Here is a 23,137-nt window from a genome sequence, read left to right on the forward strand (position 1 = left end):
GAATAAGACTTTCCGCAAAGTTGACCTTAAACCTCATGTTCGAGTTACTAAAACACATACAGTAGAACGAAACAACAAAATGAAACCAAACAGAAAAAACCCTGATAATACACAATAACAGTATTGGTATCATAATACATGTGTTTACAAATATTGGCACACTGAATCCAAGTTTTTTTTTTTTTTTTTTTAAGAATTCTGCTACAGGGACAAACACTCCTGTGACGAGTCGGGATCCAGTTTGATCACGTTCTTGAGGTAATCACTCCAGGGATAAAGAGACAATAAAATGTTCACTTTATTGGGAAAATGTTCCCTCATATCCATAGTTATGACCTTCAAACAAGAAACCTATGCTGCACAATGGACTCGTGTTTATATTTAAATTCAACTGAGTAGATTTCTACAGTACAAAATAAGGGGAGGGGGGCTTCACATGAAACAATAAGAACACTACATCTCTTATTATTACTGTATGCTGACACACGCACACTTATTTTGGCGAGTCATATTTCCACGTGTACAGTACAATAAACCACGAAACGACGTTCAAATGTAGGCGTATTACAGAGAGATACTGTGGCTTACATTCACATGGTTTCTCTGAATGGGAGTGTATGGTTCCTGTGCTCCACGGATGGGGCGGGGCAGGTGGGGAACTACAGGCAAAATGGAGGCACATTCCTCTCCTGAGGCAGAGGGTCGGGACAGACTTTTACGACAGACTCTGGCACCTCTTCAGCAGGGAATCTGGAGGCCTGGGGTAGTAGCCGGTGGTGCACGGCTTGTCGGGGGAAAACCTGGGGAACTTGTAGTCCAGGGGGAGATCTGCGGACGGGAGAGTGAAATCAGTCAGGAAAGTCAGCTGCAGGTCATCAGGTACATGCGCTGGCATTCTGAACAGCTGAGACGGAGTTGTATTTAAAGGTGCTAAATGTAGCACGTGAAGACTGAAATACAAACCTGGCCCAAAACAGCAGCAAGCAATCACCCAGATAAAGCTGGGCTCATAATACCAGTGCTTCTTTCATGGGATTGGTATCAAAAGCAGGTCAGGCTTATGAACATTGTTATTTCTCAAATACCTCCCTGTTGCTGTCATCTGAAATCACCAATTTCAAAAGTTACCTAGTGTAGCCTTAACATCAATAATTCATTAACACATTCATTGGAAACAGTAAAATTATCATAAACAAACAAGATCATGAACAAGAAGACTGGCGGCCTCTCCTGGCCTCTTCTCTGAATTTTACAATTTTACAAAAACCTTTGGTACAGAGATGCATTAAATACTAGAGTAAACATAACCCATCTTGACAACACCATGTTGCTTCATACAATAGTCGTCCTCTTAGCCGATTTTCTCCAGATATTCAGCAAAAGGGAATATTTTCCTTTCAAAGAGTCATTTTCATAATCCACATTATATCGAAGCTCGCAAAATAAATCTCTCTGTATGTGAAAATGTATCTCTGACAACATTCAGATCACATTGGATTTCTTTGGGGCACACATGGCCACTGCTTTACAGCACAAGAGGAAGAAGAGGAAGTTCTCAAGAGTTTCTGTAAGATGCATGGGTTTGGCCATTGGTGACACCGGTGCTCGTTGTTGTGGTTTATGAAATGGGAAGGAAAGATGGTGGGGAACTGGGTATCCACATTTGAGGTTGAGGTTGGTGTCAGAGGAAAGGTCATGGGGTCATCAAAATAAACAGGGGGCACGGCCGAGGTCTTATGACTGTATTCATCCAATTTCATGAACCCCTTTCCAACAGATTTTGAAATGTTCAATTTTAGGGGCACTGAGGTTTCAAATTTGCGAAACACCAGCTCTAGCAACACCATTCCTGTGACATAAATCATGCTGCCAATTATCTCTACTATAATTCAGGGTAATTTAGTACCACAATTAATTTGACAATGATATACTGACATTTAAAAATTCTACCTACAGCACTGTTTCTGAGTGGACACTGTAGTGCCAAGTTTCCAATGACAACCTATCATTCCTTGACTTATCATTACCATTACAAATGATTCACAGGAACCAACTGCAGTGTCTGGGAGTGGTTCATTGCTCAACCTCCCCCCACCCCCACCCCCTTATGGAAAATTACCACAGCTTTGCAAAACCAAACGTTCCAAGGGGTCATTGTGGGTGCCACTCGACTCTAACTGGTTTAAGAACTGCACATGTGCCTTCCTTTACAAGCAGTTTAACCATTTTATAGTCAAACATAAAGTAAATGTGATGTAAAGCACGAATGTAAAGAACATGGCAGCACTAATATTGAAGGTTTTATACTTCTGTGTGGATGTAGTGTCGCTGAATTCCCATACCAATGTATCCCCCCTTTATATTCATCCAATCAGAGTGTGTGACCTGGTGGATTGGCATGAAGCTGAGATTCTACGGCAGGTATAAATCAACTACTTGGAGACCCTTTTCAATGCCAAATACGCATCCGATGGCTTCAGTTTACAGGCAGATTGTGTTTTCACTAAAGTATAAATTTTCTTGCAGATGTGACCGACCACTGCTGAATGAATGTTGGAGTTGGCTTTCGTCCACTGCAAATAAAACAATGATTAGACAGGAAACCATCTGAAGCTTGTCTCTGGATGGACAGAAAGCATGTTTTCATCCAAGCTTTGCGGATCTCTGACAGGCACATGTTAGCCATGTCTTCTCCCACGTACCTGCTATGTGCTCAACACTAGGGATGGCCATGGCGCTGTATTTGTGAATGCAGTGGCAGCACCAGGTCAGTTTCTGGCTCTCCTCGTCCTCGCCTCCACTTTTGTACACGTCAACAAAGTAGGAGCCCCACTGCTTGGACACAGCAGAGGGGGTCTTCATGCCTTGGTCCTGTTTGATGAATTGACATGCAAATCAAGCTTTGTGACTATGGCTTAAAGATTCGTTTTCAGACAAATGCAGACATATGGGGTGACTTTAAACTGGCTTCAACCCAAGAAGCTTTGAGAGTAACTTGAGGCTTTACAATGAATCATAATTTCCAAGACATAGCATGTTATGCTGACATATTTATCAGCTTGTAAACTGCAGATGAGCAAAAACATCTTCAAAACAGGATGTGGATGGAGATGAGGTGATCACAACAAAGGATGTGGCAAGCAAACCTAAAGACAAGTTTATCCGTTACGCAATGCTTATCAATGCCATCATAAAATGTTGCCTAAGACAGACTTAAAATGAATAAACACAGTATATTTAAAAGTAGAAATTGCAATCTGAAAGATTAGGCATCGTATTTTATAGAGCTTTGTACTGTAAAAAATGCAAAATACAGCATTTCAAAATCAAACCAGAACTGGAAAAAAATGAACTAAACGTTGCTGCAGGCGGGGAGATAATATGTTGCACACTGCAGCATAAATCTGTGGCCTCATGCACCACAGTTGACATAGATTAAATCTTTCATCAGGAAATCAACAAGCACTGAATATGCCTTCAGCAAAGGCTCTGCAAATATACAGCATTTTCTTCTCTCTGAATATGTTCATGTTACATACATTTAGTACATGGTTTGAATCAAAGAGAATACTGTAGTCCTTTGAGTGCATACACTGGAACTGAAGCCCAGACCATGGTGGTCTTAATGTCCATGATCCATCCACTGAGCTACACTGGACCTCAAGTATTATTGGGTATTGAGTGTTTTCCCATATAGTTACTTCCCGCATAGTTATTTCTAAATGAACCAAATTCAGTCCATGTTTTAAGTGAACAAGCTGTCAATGAACTCTCACTGCAAGGATGATTTCACATCAATAGCCTGTTTGCCTAATCCAAGTTGTTTGATACACTGTTAATTTTTTTTTATTTGGTTCGGTTGGCTTTCATGCAGCTCAAATAAAAGCGAACCAAGGCGTGTAAACCCAAGTGAGGTTCTTTCTTATTATTGGTCAGAGAAGAAAGCCAGCTGAGGACGTATGAACCATGGTATGGTGGTGAACGTTGATTACAGTCATCTTCTTTTTATCTGTGCATCAAAGGAAGATAAAAGAAGATTAATGGAAAGATTACGAAACAAAACACAGGAGACTGATAGACTCTGATCAGTGATGATACCAGCAGAGTAGATCACCTCTGATACCAGCGTGCCATGCTGCCTTCAGATCCTGGTACCAAAGTAGAAGGCTGGAAATACTAGTGTGATCATGATTTCAATAACTTATCTTCGAGGAATACCAACCAGGTACAACAGGTTATAAACTCCTTCCTTAGATGATTTGGTTAGGGCATTCTCGCTCAAACCAAGGGGGTAAACACACCAGAGTTCAAGTCACCGGACTAAACACAGCTGGTGTGAAAGCGACTTTAGTGGGCCTTAAAAGAGGAGTCAGAGCTCTTTTTTTGGCCCTTAAGCATAGATGAGACTGCATAGCACTTTTTATTCACACCACAACTCCATTAGAACTCACACCCAAACAGCTTTCCATTAGCTGTAGTTTTCTTCAAGATTTTTTGGATAATTTTGTTGAGGCACATTTGTTTTTAAGATGAGACACAGAGAGAGGGAAACCACAATTTCAACGCACAGCAGAGGAGACAGGTATCCTTGACACAGATACTTCTGTGTGTGGAGGTCATCTGCCTTCTGAAGTGTTCCTCATGTCAGATTTCTGGGAACGCAGCAGCGTCTTCTTGGGTTCACACAACTCTTTGTTCCACACGACTCGCCATTTCTTTTTGCTTTCCCATGTGTGGTTACACAGATGCCACTATTAGTGTACACGCTGTGTATGTACGGCATGCCTCCAAGAGCTGAACCACAAGCGAACCGAACTGAGACCACCCCTTTCGAGAGGCTGGGTGTGTTTGGCATGTTCACATATGCTTAACATTTGCTGAGTCAGTGGCCTGAATACATTTGGGGAGCTGAACTGGACTAGTGCGAAAACTTCCTAGAATAAAATGAAATGAGGATGTTCCAGAGAAAAAGGAAGAATGTATTAAAGATTCCCCTAGTTCATCTGACCACAATTAAGAATTCATGTATGTCAGCAATCTTGTGCTCACTTTGGGAGCCCAATATGGTAATCTGCCTTCCTCTACGTGTGATCACTTCTCAAAGCCTCAAATCCGGGTTCATATTCAGGCTGTTGCCACCTTCATCTCTGTCTCTGCTGTAACACTGCAGGACTGCCCATTCTCCTTGGGGAAAAAACGTAGGAGCAGCCATGATCCCAACCTATTCTGCCAACAGATGTGCTGACTCATCTCTTTTTGTCTGCCTGGAGCACAACATCCTGCAACTCAATATCCTCACAGAAGGGTAACTGCGCAAAAACACAGAGCTTTCAACAAAACCGAGGCAGTGAGGGAGAGAGCGGCACCGGGTAATATTTCAGCCTCGTTGAGAGAGCACTTCCTTATTGTTTCCTTATAGGTCAAATACCCTGACGTTGCACACACGGGCTTTCAAAACATCAGCATAAACCTGTCTCAACATGTCTGATTTTACAGGTTTCTCCATTAGAAGTGAGAGCATAATGATATGAAACTGTAGCAGCTGACTCATGAGTTCGTAATTGCCGAGAGTGTTCCCATAACGCTTTCCGGAAGCCAGCGCATACACGACCACAAAGTGACGCACAAGCCTGTGTGTATGCATGCAAAAACACATGCACACACACACATACCTTCTACAAAAAGTATATGGTGGCAGTAGGCCAAGGGACGGGGAGAGAGAGAGGGAGGCTCATGGAGGAGGGGGGGGTTACTAAACGGAAACAGCTGCTTCAGTGAACTTACCTCAAACTTTCCCTTTTTCTCCAGCGGTTCCACTTGGGCCTCATTGGACTTTGCTGCATCGCTCTTCGGGACACCCTCTCCCTCCATTTCCTCCACAATCATCACAGTCTCCCACTTGCAAAAGCTGCTAGCAGGGAACATGTCCGACCGCAAGCTATCCCCAAAATAAACTACCTGGAGGGGTATGAAAAAGACATGAACTCAGAGAGCAGCATGTGTAATGTCAGCATGCACACAGCCAACTGCAACAGTCAGATGAACCTGTTTGCCTGATGGAAGTGCTGTGATATATTTGCAATTTAACTGATTCCCTCTTCACGGAGTGCGCTCTGCGGCAGTCAAACTTGGTAAAGCTGGCATACGCGTTACGGCCCCCCGAGGGTGAGCTAGACCAGACACGGTGAGTCTGCAAAACTCATCACAACAAAGAAACGCAAGCTGAGACAGGCTTTACGGAGCAGCATTCCAAAACCAACGACAGGCCCGCTGCTCCAAGATTTAAACCCCATTTCAACAACTGTCCCTATTGTTTCTGTGCCTTTTAAATGGGGCAGGAAATGGATTGAAGAATGGGGAATGCCGGGGATTAAAATGACAAAACACAGAAGTCCGCTGACATGCTGGAGAGGCTTTGCAGCCTTAAGAGACTACAAAAGTAGAAAAGCAGAGGCAGACCCACTCAGAATAACTTAAGATACAGTTTTTAGAAATGCATCTAATTGTAAGTGGGAGGGATCGGTAAAGGAAAATTGTGACCACCTTTACAACAGCTTTTTTTAGTGTCTGGATCTGAAATGCAGTCTAACACACATCCCTCACTCTCTCCTGGTGGCATAACTTGTGCATAGGTGTGTTGATCAGAACATATCTAGCAACTGATGAGACAGCATGGCCACACACAGATCCATGAGGGGAGAAAAAGAAGACTAGAACTACCTCTTTAAGATACACTTGAGGAGTCGTTCCTACATGCTGCAAAAGGGGATTAAATACCTTGCATGTGTGTGCACTGAGGTGTAACTAAACCAAACTTCTCTACATGAGGCAGATGGCCATAAAGAGGAGGTGCTGCAAGGCATTCCTGCAGTTGGCTAGGTCACTGCAGGCCCTCCCCTTCACAGACCTTTTGCTGTGTCTACGGCCAGACCTTCCACACATAAACAAACAGGCCGAGCGGTCGGGGCTGCTGTGAGGTGCGCCTGTGGGGAAGGGCTCTAGGCATCGCATTTCCCCCCAGACTCTCACAGAACTGGCCACAGCTGTATTTCGTACCGGGAAAGCGCCGCTGTGCACTGCACCTATCATTGTCCGCTGGCCTCCGCTGCCAGAGTCGTGGGATTAGTATGATAAATATTTACAGGGGCCCAGAATTCCAGCACAGAAGCTAAATATTATAGAGGAGCTTTCATGAGGACAGACACAGTTTCATTAGCCTGCACCAGACTGAGCTCTGCACAATGAGGCGAATGGGCCTGCAGGCTGCGGTTAGATCGGCAGGGCCCGGCATTGTTGGGCAGACACTTCTCCGTTCTTATCCCTTCTCCGAGGGACAACAGGTCATTATGTGGCCATAGCGCGCTCTCTCCTCTAAGCACATTCACGCAAGATAACACTGTTCATTGTTTCTAAATGCATGTTTTGTTGTCGGCTTTTATGACCGCCGCTAAATGAGACATTATACCGTGTCACTGTACGGCTTGTGTTGGCATTGTCCGACAAACCTTTTTATGTGATGACAAGCTTCTTGACCAGCCTCACAGCTCATAGCAGCATTGGCCACGGCAAACACAATGCTGTTATGATTATGGCTATTTACTGAATAAATACATTCAAATACACTGTCCATATAACTCATGCTGCTTTGATATAATGCCTTGTACAATTAACAGTAGGCTTTCTATTCTAGATATTTTAGTATAAAATTTAACCAACTTATGTAGTACAGTTGTCCCTCGCTATAACGCGGTTCACCTTTCGCGGCCTCGCAGTTTTGCGGATTTTTTTTAGTGCAATTTTGCATGCTTTTTTTTTTTTACTGGACTTATTTTTCTACGAAGGTTTGAACTTTGAGAGTTTAAACAAGAGAGAAGTGAGAAAATGTTAATGTCTGTCTGAGAAAAGTGTATAAAGTGTGTAGTGAGGGGTTTTACAGCCTTAAAACATCTAGAATACTTGTAAAAAATAAAGCTGACTACTTCGCGGATTTTGCCTATTGCGGGTTATTTTTAGAACGTAACGAGGGAAAATAAACGAGGGACCACTGTATTCCGCTGACATTTTTACTAGTTTCAAGAAAAAATGACAATACGACAATGACAAAACGATGTTCCACTTGGCATTGGCATAATTATTCATTTGATCTAAAGTAAACATGATTCTAAGTCTTGATGTTAAATTAAGCAGTGTATTAAGAGGGATATTTTTTACAGTGTGTGCCTGAGGATCCCCGTCTGTTGTCAGTGCATCACTCAGGCCAACGCCAGCCCCAGGTAAACAGAGCTGTCGGCATGCAGAGGGACCTTAATGAGTCCATTGTGCTCCACGCCGTGTGAGGCCCAGGGCGCTGACAGAGGAGGGGGGCTGATCAAATATATGAAAAGGAGGGCTAACAACCTGTAAAAATGTCCATCCTTACAAGTCAATTAGCCTCATATTCTCAGTCTTAAAATCATTTTTTTTCTTGAGACGAGTGAAATATTCTGCTAATATGATGAGGTACAGTTATTACACTCACTTGGCTCATAAAACATAGCCTGCATTGACTGCTTTTATGTACCTGTGTGTCATTTGTTTGTATGTAACAGTGACTATGTTTTATGTTCTTCTGTGTCATCTGTTTGTATGTGACACCTTGTATGTTTTGTGTTCTTATGTGTCTTATGTGTCATTTCCTTGTACATGACACCATGTACGTTTTATGTTCTTATGTGGTTTTTTGTTCATTTTGTGTTATTTGTTTGTTTGGTTTTTTTTTTTGTCTTTTAACTTGTACAGCACTTTGGTTCAACTTTGTTGTTTTTAAATGTGCTATATAAATAAAGTGGTATGGTATGGTATGGTACCTCCAGTTTCAGGGATTTTCTAAAGACAAAACGTCAATACCTCAAAACACAGCAGAATGAGGCAGGAGGAGCCAACTACAATCAGAAAATGACACTCGATCAAAGAAAAGCCTTTCAACAAAGTGATTTCAGTTGGAATAAGTGAAATTATCACACTGATGGCTGATTTACATTTCCTATAATATGGCTAAGGTTCTCTGGCTCAATACTAGACTTAATAAAATCAATCATAATAAACAAAATCAGTAATAATAAAATCAACAATAGACTTAATAAAATGGATTTTTCCAGTATTAATGCAACGGAAAGTTAAAATTTTCAGGGTAACTTCACTCTCCTTCCACTTCTCCTACTCTCTATAATATGAGCCAACATAAATCACTGCAACAGGGAGGATAGAAAATAAGGCATGGAATAAGCTTACTCTATCAAAATGACAACAGTATGACTCTCCACAGGAAGTGCAATATCCTGGGCTTCTTTACACTGGCTTACTAAAGTGATTTCACATTTTGCTCATGAATTTGTGGCAACACTGAATTCCACTTCCCGTCATACTAACGGCGCACGGCACACGCGCTCAGAATTTCCAGGGACCGGTCACGTCTGATTCGCTGAATCTGTATGATCTTGTCCCGCCTCCCCTGCCGTGACCCCAGCTGTTCCAACACAGGGCTGAGAGGGGATTGTAATCTTCCCTGAATGCCTCCATTCAGCCCACCTGCATTAAGTCCTGTCAGGTGAAAGTGGAGAGAACTCAAAACACAGAGTGCCTCGGGTCACCCCGGAGGAACGCTTAAAGCGGCCATAAGTGCAGGTTGACACTGCATTCCGCGAGAGCTTTCTCCACGTGGCTGGGGAACAGAGGAGGCATTGAGCCCCGAGTCGGAGCGGGCGGAACGGGGGGAGGAGGGAGAGAACAAGGGCTGAGGACGTGGATGATGACGAGCAACCCCCGGGTGGACTCGGGACACCTCTTCCTGTGCCTGAGCATCATTACGGAAAGAGCTGAACTGTCAATTCTGGAGAGTAAATTTACCGCTCATGTATTTTCATTAGGAATAACACTGGCAACGACAGAGCAAAGCAGATTTACCGTAAGCTCTCGGATTGTGAGATGTTTCCTTTCGTTATTCCTTAACTCCTTATGAAATACAACGCTGCCGCTAAGCTTTAGCGAGTTCTCAGGAACGTGATCGGCAGCCAGACCAGAGCAAAGTAATGTTAGCTGGCAACATGGAAAGGTGACTGGCGTTACTCCATGTCTTTTTCCCTGGGTTATTTGTACTGTGCTACTCCCCTCATCCCTGTCTGACATGATGTATTTTTTTGAGATGATAGTGCAGAGGCTCCAAATCATCCCAAATGATTAATATCCTCCAAGTTATTTAGTATTACTGTTGGAAAAGGAATGGGAGGAGATGAGATTTCTCACAATTTTGCATGGAATTATTAGTTTATCAATACTCAGAAATGTCGGGCTATTTTTTCCCTGTTACACCTGGGGTTTTTGAGGAGTTTTTCTTGCACGCCCTAAGGATTAAGTCAGGGGGTGTCGTCCTGTTTGTTGTAAAGTGGTGGGTTTTGAGACTGTAAACCGTGATATTGGGCTCTAAATACACTTGAACTTCATGTAAACAGTGTTGTGCCCTTGCCTTAATTACAATTTTCACCTATTTTTTTAATCTGTTGCTATATAGTCATGATTTAACTGGCAGCTGTTTTGATTCAAAGCTTAAGACTTAACCTCACACAGCCTTTCGATCAGATCGTGAGATTACTAAACATCTGCACACACTCCGACCACAGCAGCATTAGAAACCACCAAACAGTCGGATGCCCTTTGTGCAACCTCCTATGTGGTTAAGGTGATGATGGCAGTGAGATGTGACAGTGCATCGGATTCAAAAACAGAAGCAGCAGCGGCTCTCGGTTTGCATCGATGCTGCTATGAAAGCAGTTACGTCAAAATAATTGTGCAATGACAGTAAAGTAGCTAATGATGAGCCTCCCAATGCACTTACATACATACTTACTTTCACCGTCACAGTTGCTGCTGGTTGTTTTTTAGCTTTGGTGCTCTCATACTGTGCCATATAGTTCATTTGTATGAGTGGATGAATTAGCCAATAACACACAAAGACAGACATAGCGGGTTGATCCAATCACCTGCTATGCTTTTTTCCCCCAAATGGTCTGAACCCAGCGATGTCTAGACTCCGTTTTGTGAAGTGAATGACAGAAATAGAAAAGGGTAAAGCTGTGCCAGGCTCCAAAGCTCTTTAATACCTCAGATATATTTATGCAGAGAGATTCAGGTCAAACTATGGCGGCTTGAGTAACCTGGTGACCGGCCATGCGCGGTTGAAGTCTTGGTCAGATTCACCTGTTTCTATGCAGCAAGTGGAGGATAGTGATGAAGTCTAGCTGAACTAGGTTTCTAGGACTAAGCAGCCCTGTGGCAAGTCATGCCAAGGGCCACGTTTCTTTCTCCGTCACACCAGTTTCCCTGAATTATTAGTTTGTTAGTGCAAATAGGTTATGAAGTATCCGAATTTTGTGTGCATGTAAATAAACCAGGCGTACTCTCTGAGGGATCAGGAAAAAGTCAACCTTTCTTTTAAATCAATCAATCAATCAGTCAGACTTCATTACGATTGCGCTTTTCATGTAAATGTAACACAAAATGCTTCACACAATAAAACAACACACACACAGAGGGACTGTAATAAATCACTCAATGAAACGGGAACTGAGGAAAGACTAAAATAAACCTTAACAATCTGCAACGAGGAAATGCCAGAGGACGGATTAAGATAAGAAATAACAATAAGAAATATATAAACAAATCAAGGAAAGGGAAGTTCCTTGCCAGTCCTCAGATATCAAAGAGAAACTCTTTCATCTGTGGAGAAAATGGCTCTAAGAAGGGGCTGCATTGTCCTTGAGAAGGTATGAGGGCACACTGTTAGACCTGTTTATCAGTGAACTCGGCCCGCTGGCACAGAGCGGTGCCGTCGACAGGCATGCCAAGGCCTACGCTCCCTACTCTGTCACGCCAGTGCGAATCTCCCTGCGCTGATTTATCATGAAGCTCCCGTTTCTTTATATGTCTGCCAAAAACCTGAGTCAACTTCAAAGCGAGCCTGAAATGCTCGGGAGGCGGAGGTAACGCAGGAGCTGGCGGCCGTACCTTGGGCTCTGGTTTCCCGGTCATCGTCTTGAGCAGCTCGTGGAGGTGCAGCCAGTTGCCCTGGGAGTACCAGCCGGGCTTGTCCAGCGACGGCAGCCCCTCGCTCTCCTCCACGTCGTTCACTGCGGGACGAAGAGAGAGTCAAACCACAACGGTCGCCGCAGCTCAACCGAGCAATCGGCTGCTAGTATAGAGGACGAGAGCAGACGTGACCGCACGCTCTCCAGCACAGAACCCCCCCCCCGGCTCGACCTCGCCACCACAGCACTCACCAGCAGACCCACAAGAAAACATAACAGGGGAGACCCAGTTCTAATAATGTGGCTGGTGAGTTTATAATAAACCACATTTTTAGGTGGGGCAAAAGTCACCATGAAATGGGAAAAGCATCGGGGTAAGGGCCTAACGAGACCTACTTCCGTTGAGTGTGTTTATTTGCATTTCAGCATGTGGTCTCTCCGGGCAGACCTTATTTTTTTTTCTCTCTCTCTCTCTCTCTTTTCTTTTCTCCACAAAGTTCTGATGGTGATGCATATTACAGCAGCCGTTACGTCACACAGAAACGGAGGGGGAAAACCAGCCTGTGAGAGAAACCAGAGTGGTGGCCATTGTTCTGTTTTAGGCCAAGTGTTGTCTCGGCGTTACTCCACTGCAGCCCACGTGTCAGCCAGTAGCATTTCCAAAGCTGAACATTTTCACTGTTAAAATGTCTGAACGTTTTCTGGCACCGCTGCAACAGTCCCACTCAGCCATGCAAAGAAAAAAAAAAAAAAAAGAAAGAGTGACAATTACCTCATGGAGGCAATCACAGTTCATGAATAATGACCAAAGTTTTTCCAGTCATTAGGTGCATGTTTTATGTTTGTGCAGGAAAAAGCAAAAACTGAGCGAAGAAACCTGTGAGTCAGTGCAATTTATGCAGGAGGTGCCATGTCTCCTACTTAACATTTTGGTGGTGTTTTTTAAAGGTTTTTGCCGATTTGCTGAAATTAAAAACAACAGAAATATTGCTTTATTGACCTTTTATTAAATATGTGGCATCAGTCAGTCTGGGTCATCTGCACAACCTGCAATAAATGTTGATTTTCATTGCACATTTTACTTAACTGGTGTAACTGAGATACATTTCTGCGTCTAAATGAAAAATCAGAGTGTCCCTGCCATTCAATAGGTGCTGTGGGCCACCCTGACCCCACAAGGTCTTCATCGGTCTGCTTTTCCGAGAGGTTTTTCACCCGATGCCAGCCTAAATGCTGTTTCAGAGCCTTTTCCACTCTGTCAAGAATACATCTCTGGAGGGAAAAGCTGAATCATTGAAATGCTTTTGCCAAACGAAAAACTAGTCAAACCACATCGGCTATCAACAATTTTAACACAAAAATGACTGTATTATCAACCAATGAGCTGAAACCGGCTTTCTTTGATTCGTTTTCGATTAATTATCTCAAACATTATTACTTTGTACATTTCTGGGGGAAAAACTGAATCACCGAAATGTTTTTGCCAAACTTAAAATGGTTAAACCACATCGGCTGTCAGCAGTTTTAACACAAAATGACAGTACTATCAACCAATAAGCTGAAACCAGCCTTCTTTGAGTCATTTTCGATTATGACAACTATTTTTACTTTGTGCGTAAGGGATATTTTGTGTTGACTGTTGATTGCCCCCCTAAAAAAAAATCAATTTAGCCCATTTTGAATTAAGACTGCAACATCAAAACACGCAGAACAACTAAAGGCAGCTGAACACTTTCTGAAGACACTGTGTGTGCACGACAGACATCAGAGTTGACGTTTTTGGTGTTAATAAGGGAGAAAAGGCTCTCTTGTGGTGAGTTCATTTGGTTTATTGGAGGGCCGAGAAAAAAAAACAAAAAACACTGGCCTTCCCTGACGCCTGACCTGACCCTATGTAGTGATTAATGCTCTACATGTTGGACAGGATGCAGTCAGTGATTCTTTCCAGTGGCCAGATGAAGCAATTAAATTTGCCTGGATGGATGTGACTCCAAGCTAAGAGTTTGAGAGCAGAGGTCTGGGTCGGTAATGATTCTGCAGCACTTTCAGCACAGTACAGTTAGTGCCAGAATAATGATAGTGTCAGTTGTAGTTAGTGTTGAAGAGCAGACTGTCCCATGCGAGAAACTAAAACCCCCTTCCAGCCACAAAACAAACACAAACACGCACAGTGAGCTCCACGGCTGCACCAATCTGCCTTTTTTTTCCCCAGCTCTGATCGTTTTCCAATACCTGGGCTATGGGTGTTGGGAATTTGAGTACCAAGAAACCAAAAATAATACCTAAAGCCCAGGTATCAGAATCAGATCAGACCTGGAAAAAACAGATCCGCTCACTGTGCGTGTGTGTGCATGTGTGTGTTTGTGTTTGTGTCTGGAGGGGGTCTTTCGTTTCTGGCATGGGCCAGTCTGCTTTTTCAACATTAACTGCAACTGACACCAACACTAGCAACAGCGTATCTCAAGGGGAATGTGGGAGAGCATCTAGATAAGCCACAGAGACGCTGCAATCTGTGCTCTAATTGCACAACACGATTACTCATGCAACAACATCGGGGAAGCCCCGAAAACATTCCTGTGAATAGAGGCAAGCGGACGAAATTTGTGCCGTGCAGCTAGAGCATCAATTGTAAAAAAAAAAAAAAAAAAAAAAAAAAAAAACCTCTAGAGTGCAACAATTGCATTTCAACGCTTTACCTCCCTTCGTTTCTAAGTATGACTCATAAATGCAATCATGTGCAACTCACAACACATAAAGTGAACCATTTTGAGTTGGACTGACTGGCATTTATGATGCTATCTTGTGCCTGGCTGCTATCTAAGGAATCAACAGCTTAAGGTCTCTGAAGAGGCTAATTGCTTCTCCAGACAGGAAGAGTTAATAGTAGTCTTCAGGATCGGTGCTTAAGACCAGCAGCGGCATGAAAAGAAAGACCCTGCTTTCATTTGTGAGAAAGACAGCTTTTTACTGAGGATAGGCCGCTGCAAGGTCAAACTGGGGTTAAATATGCTATAAATATTGTGACAGAAGAGAGTGAAAGAACAGATTTGAGCATCTGCACAAGTATGAGTGCACACACGCACAGACACGCACGCACACACACACACACACACACACACACACACACACATAGAGCAACAGCTGTGAGGACACTGGTCCCTGACAGAAAGAGGAATGAGCGGTATGTGGTCTCTGTGAGCTAACAAAACTGCAAACCGTGCTGCTGAGATGACCAGGCACCTTTGAAGACGCCCTTGCGGTGTTTCCACTGTAACCCAAGTGAGGCTGTATTGACGGGGTAAATATTTAGAGAGCCCTGGCATCGTCTGAACGCGTGACGTTGTACCATCTGGATGATTGATTTGCACAACACCTTCTTCCAATGCTTCACTTGGCGAGTGCAGCGCCTCTTAAACAATACAGTTTATTCTGCGGGGCTTCGAGAGCCAAAATCAGGTCATGCGGCGCGAGACACTCCTCTGTGTCTGTATCTGATCATAACTTCATCACAGCATGGTACATATGGAAAATCATGCCTGTTTTCATTGATTAGTGACAACTGTTAGCACATACTAACTACTTACTGCTTGCATTTCATAATAAATCACACAGCTCTAAAGTAATGTGTTATAAGCCAATGGTTCGGTCTGTGAACATTGCATTAGTTTCTATAGATAAAGGCCGCTGATCAACGTTTTCATATATAGTTCAATCACCACAGGATATGCACTTCATGAAAGGCCGCGATGATTTGATGTTCTTAAATCTTAACTAATACCAAAGTATCAAAGCAACACCACATTTATAAGGAGAACACGCTCGCTAAATGTTTAATCAGCAGTCTTAAGTCAAAATAGTTTACAGTAAGTGTCAAAGCCTGGTGAAGGAGCTTTATCAGTTTAGCGGGGTCGTATCGCTCAGAGGAGATCAGAAGTGTGGAAAGTAACAAATGTCTCCAAATACAAAAAAAAAAAGGGGTGGCTAATATCTCCGCAGGCCAGAGGAAGAGCAGATGCTGATTCTATTTCTGCCAACGTGGCGAGAGTCAGAAAGAGCGAGAGAGAGAGAGACAGAGAAAGAGAGAGAGAGAGAGAGAGAGGAGGAGAATATTTTAGGGACTGGATCATCGCGTCTTCACACATAATGCATCCCACCAGTATTATTGCTGGCAGGGAGACAATCCAGATGAGTGGAGCATTCCTGCAGGCTGCCCCTGCCAGTGCACACCTTCACTGTTCAGGATCCAATATCAAATGCCTGCGCTAATACAGGGAGGGGAGCAGACTGGGAGGGGAAGTGGGATTGTGTGGATTGGCAGTCCTGTGGATCTCGGCAAGAAAAAAAAGAAAAAAAAAAAAAGTAGAGGCAGCTGACTTTAACCTCACTGAGAACAGTTTCATCAGCTAGGAGAAATCTTCATGCAGGATTTGAGGAGATCTGACTGACCTCTGATTGCCTTCAATGGCAATGCAAGCTTTGATTAATCTCAATCATGTGGTTTGCACTAATGGTCCTACTTGGGTGGGAACCCTCGGGCTGTAAAATTATTTCTTAGTTGTGGGCTGAGTGCATTGTACTGACGCTCGATTTGGTAGAGACGTGTAAGGGGGACACGAGGAGGGTACGCCGGCACTCACCGAGGGTCCTGAAGGGCCTCTGCTGGGGCACCAAGGAGAAGAACCCCGGTTTTAGGGCGTTGGTGATGATGACGTCAAAAAGCTCCTCAAAGTCCTTCCTGTAAGCATCAGGGAGAAACAAACTTAGACACTCAGGCGCTGTGTCGAGCACAAACGCTTGGACAGCATCCATATGGACTTGTGTTATGCAAGCGAAAAAAAAAAAAAATAAAAATACCTCAGTGAAGCTAAACAGTCTGTAAAACTGATGGAAAACATGGATCATAAACACAGTGCACGTCCAACGCTATGGAGGGAAATGCTCAGTGGAGCAAAGTAAACATTCTGGGAAGGCAGTACACCCACAGAGCAGCGGGAGAGCGTGTTCTCTAACATCATGTAGGCGATCGATCACGTCTGCAGGGACAACTCACACTGCTGTCCAGCGCAGGGAGAGGCTTTGTGCTTCTACCATACATGGCGAGAGGGAAAATCAAGCCTTAAGAAACAGGAATAAACTACTTACTGGAATCTTTGAAACATGTAAATTTGATGTTTTCATGGTATAAATATCCATACTGGGCTACACTGCAAAAAGTCAAAATCTTACCAAGATTATTTGTCTTATTTCAAGAAAGAAACAAATTTTGCCAATGGAACAAGCAAATTTTTAGTGAACAAGTAAAAATTTGCTTGTTCCATTGGCAAAATTTGTTTCTTGTTTCAAGCTAATTTTCACTTGCTTCAAGTAAATTTTCACTTGAAACAAGTGAAAATTGTCTAAAGACAAGTAATTTCTGAGCTGATCATGTCTTATTTTAAGTGTAATGAGATATTTTGACTAGAAATAAGACATTTTTACTTGAAATAAGACAAATAATCTTGGTAAGAGTTTGACTTTTTGCAGTGTACAGCTCTCCAGTCAAGAAATATACGGCATAATTTCTTGACATTACTCTTTCCAAGCTGATCAAACCAGCTTTTGAGATGCTCCGGGTTTATTTTAGTTTTCATAAATTCATACAAGTCAACCAAAAACCTCTACAGTACATGGGAATTAATTAACAGCAAGTAATAAATCAATAAACAGAGGCCCCACTCTGCCAAATGTAAAAATCCTTGACTTTTCAATGGCTTTACATTATTAAAATGCTGAATTGTTGCACTGTATGACTGTTGCACATGTTTACACATTGATTTTTGATAAAAAATGATTAGTATTGTGGATATGATGATCCAGCAGGTAGAGGGAAATAACCAAACAGCTAAAAAAGTCCAAAAAGTTCACAAATTTCTTCCTTTTACTGTAATGCAGCCTTTAAAACAAGGAGACGAAAAACACTTAATGTCATCATCGTATTACAATATCCAAAAACCCAGATGACATCTTGTCTTATATCATAATATTGATATAATATCAACATATGGGACAATCCTATGTTTTTTTTTAAACAGGCTGACCCAATCCCACTGCTTACCATGACTTGTCTCTCATGAATCGTTCAGCCTAGTTTGAAGAGTGCTTAAATATTTGGAGCTGAATCCTCATTCTGCATGAAGTCATGGCCTTGTCCGTACTGTAAGGACTGTCTGGCCTGTCCACTTTCTTTGGAATGCAGAAGTAAACAGTTGGTCGAACTTCTGTTTTGTTTTGGGTTTTTTTGGTGCCGTATTTCCATTTAATCACCTCCCCCCAACTCACTTGACTACTTTACTTGAAGATGTCGTGGGAGTAGAGAAAGTATTGCATATTTGCTGCATGTCATCCCCTCTCTCTCTCCCTGCCCTTCCAGTCTCTCTTCACTGTCACTATCAAGTAAAGCAGAAATGCCAAAAAATTATCTTAAAATCACTTGTCGGAAAAAGTTTCGTGGCTTTTTTAGAAATTCGATGACTTGTATCATGGATAAACTACACACCTTTTCAGCGCCTTTTCAGTACCTGGCCTTGTCAATTTACACCATCAGCATCCTGGGAGGAGCCTGTGGGTGCTGGCTGGTAGCGGCCTGTCAGGCAGCTCTGGCCTTGTTGTGTTACTTCTGACAGCCGACTGTCACTGGCCTGCAGCCGGCTCTGCTGACTGACAGCGTCTGGGAGAGGCACGGGCTCCGACCTCAGAGGACGGCGAGCAAGACGAGCCCAGCAGCAGCAGGAGGCGGGGCCCCGGGTGGGCTTCCCATAAGAGGAAGAATGATGAGTCTGTCTGTAAAGGAGCCACTGAGTGACTCAGGCGTGGGTAAATAAGAGCTGTCTTTCACAACACAGTGCCTTCTCACCAGCGAAGAGATGAGACATGATTTCTCTGCTGTACCGCCTGCAGTGAATGTTGAGCGTTTGCCTCAGGGTGGGTGAAGAAACATTAGATACAAAACATTCTGGCAGTAGGAGAGACTTTAAAACAACAACAGCTCCTCAGGTGGGAGCTTCGCGAACAGGCCGACCTCTTCCGAGAACAAAGCGCGCTTATCCCTGAACCACCGTCGGCTGATTTCCTCTTGTAGCTATCACAACATAAATCTGTGTCCGCGACCTTGTAAACTTGTGATGTGAACATGAGCTAGGCTCCGACTTGCCTGCTTGGGAGGTGGCACATGCTGTGGTGTTAGAGGTCACTGGGAAAGCAGGGCAGGGGAGGCTAGTGAAACAGCGGGGGAGCAGGGGGGGGAAGCAGAGGAACAACAGAATGACCAGGCTGCTCGCTGCTTAACAGGAAATGGTAAAAATGTGGTGTGTGTGTGTGTGGGGGGGTGAGCCACAGAGCTACTCGGAGACAAATTGGTATCTTGAGAAAATGTCTCAGCACCCACCGCTTTCTGTTCCCGTGCTCCTACAGAGCACAGTCGAGCCTTACCACAAATACACAGAGAAGTACAAGACCACCTAAACGGCTGATGTGAATGTGGGCAGCGTAAGATAACAGCTTCACTGAGAGGTGTTTGTGTGAGTGTGTGTGTTGTTACAGCACAGCACTCCTCGACGGAAACACTCTCCGGCGCTGGAACAGGGGCGTTATGCTTGTCCAAGGTCTGCTTGCTGCTTGATCGAGGGCATAACAGGGCTTAGGCTGTAATAATAAGCCTAAACCACAGAGTGTGCACTGCAAAGAGGGGAGGACAGTAATACAGGAAGTCCGTTCTTCTCGGTCAGCAGAAAGCCAAAGAACAGGGAAATGCCTCACGACAGACACCCTGCTAAGACAAAGATCACTCTGGCACACTTACAACTGGGTTGTTCAACATATCAATATAATATTGATGCCATGACATGACCCTAGATATCATCTGGGATCTGGGAGTCATAATGTTGTGGTACAGTGCAGATACAGGCTTTAGTCGGAGTTCTGCATGTTATCCAGGGTTCATTTCATTTCAAGCCATGTACGATCATTTTGAACAGTCTACACAAGTCAGGGAAAGTCAGAGAATGTAATAAATTCTTGGGGCAAGTCATGGTATGACATTAAGTTTTGTCAGCCTCAATTTAAAAAAAAAAAAAAAAAAAAAAAAAAAAAAAAAACGAGTAATATCTGGTTATAAGGGCTTGCAGAGCAACATGTTATTATTCTGTCAGTACTGTTTTGTGAAAGTAGATATAGTCTGGGATTTTTGAATATCATAATATCATAAGTATGGCTATAAGCGCTGTGTTTTGTCATGGTTTTAAAAGGCTGCATTACAGTAAAGAGATGAAATTTTCTGAACTTATTAGGCGGTTTCAGATGATCTAACATTTGCCTCTACCTGCTTGTTCATCAAATCCACATAACCGGTGTCTGTTTATTAAAAAATTAATTGGAAATATCCTTTAAAGCACCAAAAGTCTTCTCTTCAATTTTATCATAATACTGATATCAATGTATTTGGACCATGACGTAATGATATTTGATTGTGTCCATATTGCCCAGCCCAGCTTAACCCTATAAAATGAAGTGTTCAGTGTTTCTGCTGGGCTGGTAGAGAAATAACTAGCTGTGCAGAGTGTTGGGGGCAGAGGGTATGAATGGTGTATAGCACATGTGTGCGATGATGATGGTTAACTCAAGGCAGACGTGTGACCCCAGGTTGACTAAAGGAATGACTGATGGCATGTGAGAGCTGTAAGGAATGTTGGGAGTTGGGAGAAAACCAAAAAATGCCGGGGCTGAGCTGAGCCGGACAGTGCTGCATCTCAGTGAAACCCCTCCGACTGCCAGGTTATAAATCCTGCGGGGGAGCGTCACGGGCGAGCGCTCCGAGCTGGACGGCGGGGGTCGGTCTGCGGTGCGGTCTGGTCGGGCTCACCCCAGGATGTGGTCGCAGATAAGCCTGCAGTAGTCGCTGTGGGAGCTGGTGATGAGCAGGAGGACCTTCCCGGCGTTCTTCATGCTGCGTAGCCAGGTCTTGACGGAGTCAGAGCAGGGCTGCAGGTACCGGCCCGGGTCCCTCTTCACGCTGGGGAAGTAGGTGCCTGCGTCCTCTGTGGAGGGAAGCAAACAAGCACAAAGAGACCAAAAATGTCATGCATACTTTGGATCTTAAAGCCTCAAGTCATAATATGCTGTGGCAAGAAAAACAAAATAGTTGGTAATTTGCCTTACGAGCAAGGTGATGGATAGAAAAAAGTAGAAGGGAAGATCATATTAGAGAACTCCTCCAGGCTTTTGGATGTTTTTATTCAGATGATCCAAAGTGTTTTGGCAAAAGCCTTCATCAGCAAATCATTCTCAAAAAACAATATTAATTTTTCACAGTGGAAAATAACCTTATTTTCAACTCTCACACCACCGTTGCTTGTAAACTAAAGCAAATGAAGTTCCCATAATACACTGACGTCATGTTTATCTGCCAAATATCAAACGCCAAAATTAATTTTGGAGATAAAATCATTTTGCATCTTGAAACCCAAAATGACACATCAAGAAGCAAATGAAATACAGCGATGCGGCGGTGGTGTCTCAACAGCATGTTGCGTACTGACATTTTAGATTGAGGTTTTTACCAAATTACAGTTAAGAGTTTAAGACGGGTCTTGTGAAATAGGTCAATAGCAACTGGATTAAGCCTCCTCACCGAACTTCATAAAGCCCTCCCCGCTCCCAAGAATAATAAGCAAAGGATTAGGTCAGAAAACATCAAAGGACATGTGCTTCCATTGCGCTCTATTAGAAACAAAATGCACGAGGAGTGAGCCAAAAATGATCGATGGCTAGCCTCAAGATTTTTCCATGAGCAGCTTGGATGAATAAGCTATGTTTCATGCTGGCAAACGGAGTCACAACACAGACACGGAGCTCCACGCATCCGCCCACTCTGGCTGTTAAATGGTTTTCATTAGAACCACGCCACACCATTTGATGTGCTCACTGAAGGGAGCGTGGGGATATTTCGACTTTATGAGCAGAACGGTGACATATTTGAAATTTTTACACATCCACAACAGTGCACTGCATGCCGAGACACTTTACAACACAATAAATGGGACAAATACATTTATGAGGAGGCACTCGATGCTCATTAACAGAGCAGAGCACAGACAGTGATGCAGCTATTCTTGCTTTATCCCTATCACTATCCTTAAGACGTTAATTATTGAAAGGATACGTCAGGTCTTTTTCAACCCAGGCTGAGAATGTTGATTCCCATCATTTATAACTGTATATTCACTGCTAGCTTCAAAAACAATTAAAATTTATTATTCACAAGTTTTGAACAATTATTTCCCATTACCATTTTTGGAACTACTTTTTGCAAAGACCACAGCACACCTCAAACCACCTTCAAAGCTCCACAGAGAGCAGTTCAGAAAGTTGTTAAATGCTAAATACAAGCTGTTAGAAATCAGAATTAGATTTTTTTTTTTTTCTAATCAGATCTAATCAACTGTACTGTGAGTTTTCCATTTTTAAAAAGGATTTTTATGATGGTTGAGAGCTCTGAGGAATGCTGCAGAGTTTACATGAAAACACATCATGCATAGGAGGGGAAGGCCAAATACATTCAGGTTAACAAGTTCAGCATCATGATAAATTAAGAAAAATACAAGAGACAAGGAAAATTCTGGTTCAAAGGCCAAGTATTCCTGGTTTGGGTGGCACACAAGCAGTGGGCCGGGTTTTATTTTTTTGTTCTGCTTTAGTCCACCTCACCGGCTGCACCTATAGGGGGTAAGGGAGACCTCAGGGCCATGTTCCTGACTTCTGAAGCACTGTGGATCGGCTGCCTTCTCTTCAAAGGCCCCCTCCCACCCGGCTGCTCTTCAATACATCCTGTCAGCCTGAGCCTCACACAGTGAATCAGACTGTATGGAGCTAAATATGGCGCCACTAAGATCTGTGTTACACAATCCAAGACTGCCACAGCATATAATTCTTGACCTAATGTTCTCGGCGAAGCCCCATGAATATAATAACCCATGCATAAAACATAACTTCAGCGAAGTAAAGCCACTTGAGGCTGATTGGCGACGTTATAATAGCGATTCCAC

General features: G+C 43.3%; 1 protein-coding gene across 1 annotated transcript in view; it reads right to left on the minus strand.

The window, feature by feature from the left end:
* Positions 1–715: 715 nt before the first annotated feature.
* The window catches only part of nt5dc1 (5'-nucleotidase domain containing 1), a 53,972-nt gene continuing 31,550 nt past the window's right edge, over positions 716–23,137 (minus strand). Inside the window, exons 7-12 of the mRNA XM_030046643.1 lie at positions 20,956–21,130; positions 16,697–16,794; positions 12,040–12,161; positions 5,785–5,958; positions 2,703–2,871; positions 716–828 (exon numbers count right to left, since the gene is read on the minus strand). Of these exons, the coding sequence (XP_029902503.1) occupies positions 716–828; positions 2,703–2,871; positions 5,785–5,958; positions 12,040–12,161; positions 16,697–16,794; positions 20,956–21,130 (851 nt within the window). The remainder of the gene's footprint in view (positions 829–2,702; positions 2,872–5,784; positions 5,959–12,039; positions 12,162–16,696; positions 16,795–20,955; positions 21,131–23,137) is intronic.

Source organism: Myripristis murdjan, chromosome 24, assembly GCF_902150065.1.
Source record: "Myripristis murdjan chromosome 24, fMyrMur1.1, whole genome shotgun sequence".
Lineage (NCBI taxonomy): Eukaryota > Metazoa > Chordata > Actinopteri > Holocentriformes > Holocentridae > Myripristis > Myripristis murdjan.